Below are 5,444 nucleotides of genomic sequence, written 5' to 3' on the forward strand. Positions count from 1 at the left end.
CAATCAATACAATATGAAATAAACTTATAGGAATTTACACTACTCATCCATGCATGCCCTTTGTCTACACTGCAGTTCATTTACATTTTACTTTGAATGATACGGAGTAAATCGGTTATGATCCCCCCACCTCCATTTTTTTGATCCAATGCAAATTTTCTATCTTGATACTAAATACTTTATGTTTAATATAAATATGACCAAGAAAAATTTAATGGTTTTATTCATTTTGAATAAGATACATCTTCGTGATTCGAACCCTCGGGTTGCATAGCGATGGTTCTATTATATGAGCTATGCGGTTTATGTTATGAGTTTTAGTCAGTCTAGAAAATGCTAAAAATTAAGATATTTTATCAACTACATGTTTTCAATTTTTCAATACCAGCGCATCGGAGGACTACTTTATAAGAATAGAATTTTAGTTGTCTTTTGGTACATAGCATAAAACTGGATAGAGTTAAAGTAAGTCTTCCGATACGCTCTATGCCAAAAAATGATATGAATGGAGGAAACCCACCCTTGAAAGTTACAAATAACCCGATGATGCAACTTTACGATCAATTAATAAAATATCCATTGTAATGAACAAACTATTTTTTCGCAAATAAGAATTTATATGTTATAGATATAAGGTTTATATTTAAAAACTCAGTTTTAAACACTAATGTGTTTGATTTTGAAAACGGTCACCGTTAGGTCGAAACAGCCCAATATGCGCTATACCACTTTAAGCATGTTGTCAAATATTTCCAAAAGGTGATTTTGTAATTACCAGTGATATCGTTGTAAACAACAATACTAGTATTATAAATCACATACCAAATAATAAAAAACACAAATCTCAAATATATGTCATTGTTTATTTTCTGAGTACATTTGTATAACAACAGTCGCCATTGAAACTAGGCATTAACTTGATAACTAACTATTAACGTTTATCTTATATAAAAAATCAGACGTTCATGTCAATGGCGATCACGAAGTCCTTTAATAATGAATTTTAATGGATTTGAGTGTGTTGTAAAATATCCCAAACAACTGAGTAACAGAGGAACAGTCCATCTAATGTCGTTTGAAGATTTCGTCCAACGACATCCTCGCTTACTTCTTACACGTGCAATCTGCGGCACACTTGCAGGTGGTGGGTCCAGTACAGCCTACGCCGCAAGTACAGTCCCCTGAAACAACATTTATAGTTGTGAATGATTATTGATTTACGTTATATGATCATTATTTTAAAATCCATATGTGTTCAGTCAGAGAGCGCACTGCCTTCCATTGTGACAATGTTAATTTGTTTTTATTTCTTCAGAAGAAATACATTTTGTTATGTTTTCAAATAAAGCTTCAGTACTGAAGACATTATGATCCAGTTTCATAATAGATACATATTCTTCTGTAATTCTTTTATAATTCCTATAGCTTTTCGTACTTATTTACGAACAACATATAATGCACTTACCAGATGCGCAGTTGCATTTGCACTTTGGACATGAACACTTGCCATTACACTTGCAGGCGCTGGTTCCACAACATTTTCCGGACTGACAGTCCGTGGAACACACGAAGTTAGCTCCTGAAACAGAAGGGAAACTTTGATAAACGATAGCTTTCTAAGAAATAAAACCGTTAGTTGAAAATTCAATATACACTAATATGCTTCCGATAATGAAGGCTCAGTGATTATATAAAACTGTGTTAACAGATAAATATCCCTTGTCTCTAGTCTTACTGTAAGTGGAGTTTAACTCGATCTAAGTGCATGCAGTGTGTCATATTATTTCACTGACGTTTGTGTATAATCCTGCGACAGCTATGTCACGTACTGCTAGAAATACAGCCCACTTTAGAACCCTATGACAAGGAATGACGTAATATCACACCTACTATCGTCAGGAAAACAGAGCAATATTGTAACATGATTTCCGTGTAAACACAACACACCTACCATCGACATGATACCAAACAAACAAGTTATCACTACACCTAGTATTCATTGGTGAACTAGGCAATTAGCGGATATGACGAACTGGCATTGTTAACAACTGTCTAAATATATATGGCTATCAAATATTTTGAAATCACAACTTCCGTGTTTAAGCAAGATTTAAATCAACATAAACTTATCTAACGTTTGTACTATGAAATCAACATTAACGGGTTTGAACGGGTAGTTATCACATAATTTATATATACTGTTGATATAAAAATCTACGACCAAAATACTATCTTTGATTAATAAATTTTCACTATACCCCAACACATAGCACCTTGAAACAAATAAATGATGAATGTAATGGCAATAATTATTCGCAATGTTTACCACACTATATAATATCAGTAGGGATTTGACAAAAAAAAAAGAATATACGAAGAAAGTTAAACACACATTACCTGCACATTTACATCCGGACTTGCAGTTAGGACACTGACAGGCGTCACTGCACTTACAGGAATCTCCGCACGTGCACGCAACCCCCATCTGACAGACTCCGTCAGGACAGGCAGCACTCTTTGCAGCTAAATTAGAAAAAGTATAGCTCATAGTTAACATATATGTATTCAATCTTCAGTTGATCGACACCTGGAATTTTTTCCCCAAAGATGTTAAAATATTGTACAGGTAAAGTAGCATAATAGCATAATAATATTACATAATGTAGCTTTTGTTTGTAATAGATATTGATAATGCATGAAGTATATTAGCTGATTCTTAAAAGGCTACTTCTTGTATAATGTTTTTTCTCAATATTGTGATAAATGTATTTGATTAACCTTAATAGAAAAGCAAAAGAAAATAATGCAATTTCAGTTGTTATTTGGTTATTTAGTTAAATGTGGCAAATATGAAGATTTCGTCAAATTCTAAGTATGTCACTTTCCAATGAATTACTTAAATCATTGTTCAAGCTCTTTATTATCTTTGAGTCTTCCGACTCATCAGTATCCTACACATATACAAAATACATAACAATGGCAACATCAAAAATAATATCTACGTGCCAGAGAAACTATACTCGGAGAGCATAACTAAGTTAATGAAATTCTTTTGACATTTCCCGCTTTGATACATTTGGCTAATTTTTTTAATTCTTTGGTATTTTTTCCGTTAAATAACTTGATCAATTTAAACATACTAGTTTTTTGTAATAGCAACTTTTCCAATATTTCTTACGTATATCAGAATAGCATGTGCATTTTAGAATACAAAAATTCTTTCTCGACATCATTTAAATAACATACAGTTAAAATCATCAAGTGTCGCTGGATATTTTGATAACAACCCTTTTCTACATTTTAATCGTTTTCTCGCCGAACATATCACCGAAATGAATATTTTATTAATCATAATTAAAGACATAATATGCAAGTAGAATTAATATGAAGAAGAAAAAAATGAATGACGTGTGTAAGCCCTCCTGTGAGAGGACAGATATCTGTAATATACATACATGTTTTGACTGAATAAAAAGATATTTAAAAAAATAAATAAATGAAAAGAAAGTAAAATCCCTTTCAAGATGTTCTCATTTGTTCTATGCAATCCTGTCTGTTCATATCTACAATTCTACCTTTAATTATAATGTAAGAGATTGTCAATATTTTCTATTTGCCATAATTATATAGCCTTGGCCTATTCTATATAGGCCTAGGCTATATATGGCAAACAGAAACTATTGACAATATCTCTAACATTAAAATAATTGATAAAATCGCTCTCGTTTTGTTTAAATCTTTTATAGAAAATAAAAATACATTTATTTGTTAAATTGCCTGGCATCAAAATATCAGTTGGGATGCATTTTATACGCGCGTAGTACTTATTTTGCAATGAAATAATTTTAAAAATCTCGTAGATCAATGTTTGTATGGAATATGTTACGGTAATTTAAATTGGGACCAGTGATGATAATGAACAATGTATTAACAACTTACAGAAACATGCGCAGTTGACCTTACATCCAGAACATCTGCAATTGGAGGTACAGCAGTCGGCATCGGTACAGCCACATTTGCCCCCGGGACACTTGGCGCAGAAAACGGCTGTAATAAGAAAACCACAGTCCATACATTTGTATATTGCAATAATCGAGGTCCAAACACATGTATAGGACATACAGCGTCAACTGAGAAAAGAGAAATGAAGTGAATAATTAAAAATAAACGAGACATCTTATTTTTTGTATTTAGTCTATTATCTTTCGTTATTGTAAGCTTAATCATTACCCCTGAGGACATTCACTATGTTACATTATTTGTTTGTTTGTTTGTTTGTTTGTTTGTTTTTTTTTTTTTTAATTTTTGGCAACTGCTTCTAAATAAAGCGGGAAGGTGCAAATACACAAAATGTTTTGTTTATGAAATATCCATATTAGAGAGAAATATCCTGATAACCTTTGATGTCCACCTGCCTCATAAGAACTAATTAGGCGCGAAATTATTGGAATATTCATAAAAATGATTAACTCATGGATACATAATTTTATCTATTTTCAGTTTGAAGATGCACGTTGGAACTGACGAAAGAAACGAATTGCTGCAAAATTATTACGACATTGTATCCCAAATTTTGAATTGTATGTATACTAACATAAATAACGTAATATTTATATATAAAAAATACATTTGTAGATAATATGCATATACAAATAAATAAATTTTATAGAATATATATATATATACTAAGTACACCATACAACATACCTCTCGTCAATAGCGGACGTAAAACCTGTTAAATAAATAAAATAAATAACAACATACCTTCAGAAGACATTTCGGCTTGAACGAAATATATCGGTTGGTATAGAATATTTTCTTGGAATGGCTTGATCTATCTCTCTGCAGTGGATGATTAAATCAAATATGTAACTCTATTTATACGGAAACTTTACAATTACGTGTGCAAACTATAATCGTGTGCATTTACTATGATAAACACGTGAAAAACAAGGGTTGTGTGCAAAACATATGGGAAGGCAGTTGCAAGTAAACTAGGACCGTGTGCAAATAATTTATCATCAAAAGATATTTTGCGCACGACATATTGACGATCAATTTATCAGTAGTCTTAAGTCCAGCGTCTAGAACGTGTGCAGATTGATCCCCTATAAATAGAAAATTTGCACACGGAACGTTCACGATCATTTTCTCAGCAAATTAAAAGTTCGTCCAGCGTTGGATACCAGGGTTGTGTTTATCCATAATATGGGATTCATATCAGGATCACTGTCTGTGTAACAATAATAATTATTTACATTGTATACATTAGCCTTTCCCAGTGTCAATTTACACACAATTTACCTCTAATTGTGAAATTTTGATGACCAATGCATTAGAAAAGAATAGATGTGGAGACAAAGACATAGTCTTACCAACATTTAAGATATATATAGTCTTACACCAATCATAGATATAGTCTTACCTACACCAATCATAGATAT

The 5,444-nt window shown here is 32.0% G+C and overlaps 1 protein-coding gene across 1 annotated transcript; it reads right to left on the reverse strand.

Moving 5' to 3' along the window:
- Nucleotides 1-844: 844 nt before the first annotated feature.
- LOC117327793 (metallothionein-like) lies at nt 845-4,921 on the reverse strand. Its single transcript, XM_033884971.1, has 5 exons — nt 4,765-4,921; nt 3,940-4,047; nt 2,398-2,523; nt 1,466-1,579; nt 845-1,181 (listed from the first exon to the last, which is right to left on the reverse strand). Exons 1-5 carry the CDS (start codon nt 4,775-4,777, stop codon nt 1,105-1,107), a joined length of 438 nt encoding a protein of 145 aa, XP_033740862.1. The 5' UTR covers nt 4,778-4,921; the 3' UTR covers nt 845-1,104.
- Between the last annotated feature and the right edge of the window lie 523 nt (nt 4,922-5,444).

This window comes from Pecten maximus, chromosome 5 (assembly GCF_902652985.1).
Source record: "Pecten maximus chromosome 5, xPecMax1.1, whole genome shotgun sequence".
Classification (NCBI taxonomy): Eukaryota; Metazoa; Mollusca; class Bivalvia; order Pectinida; family Pectinidae; genus Pecten; species Pecten maximus.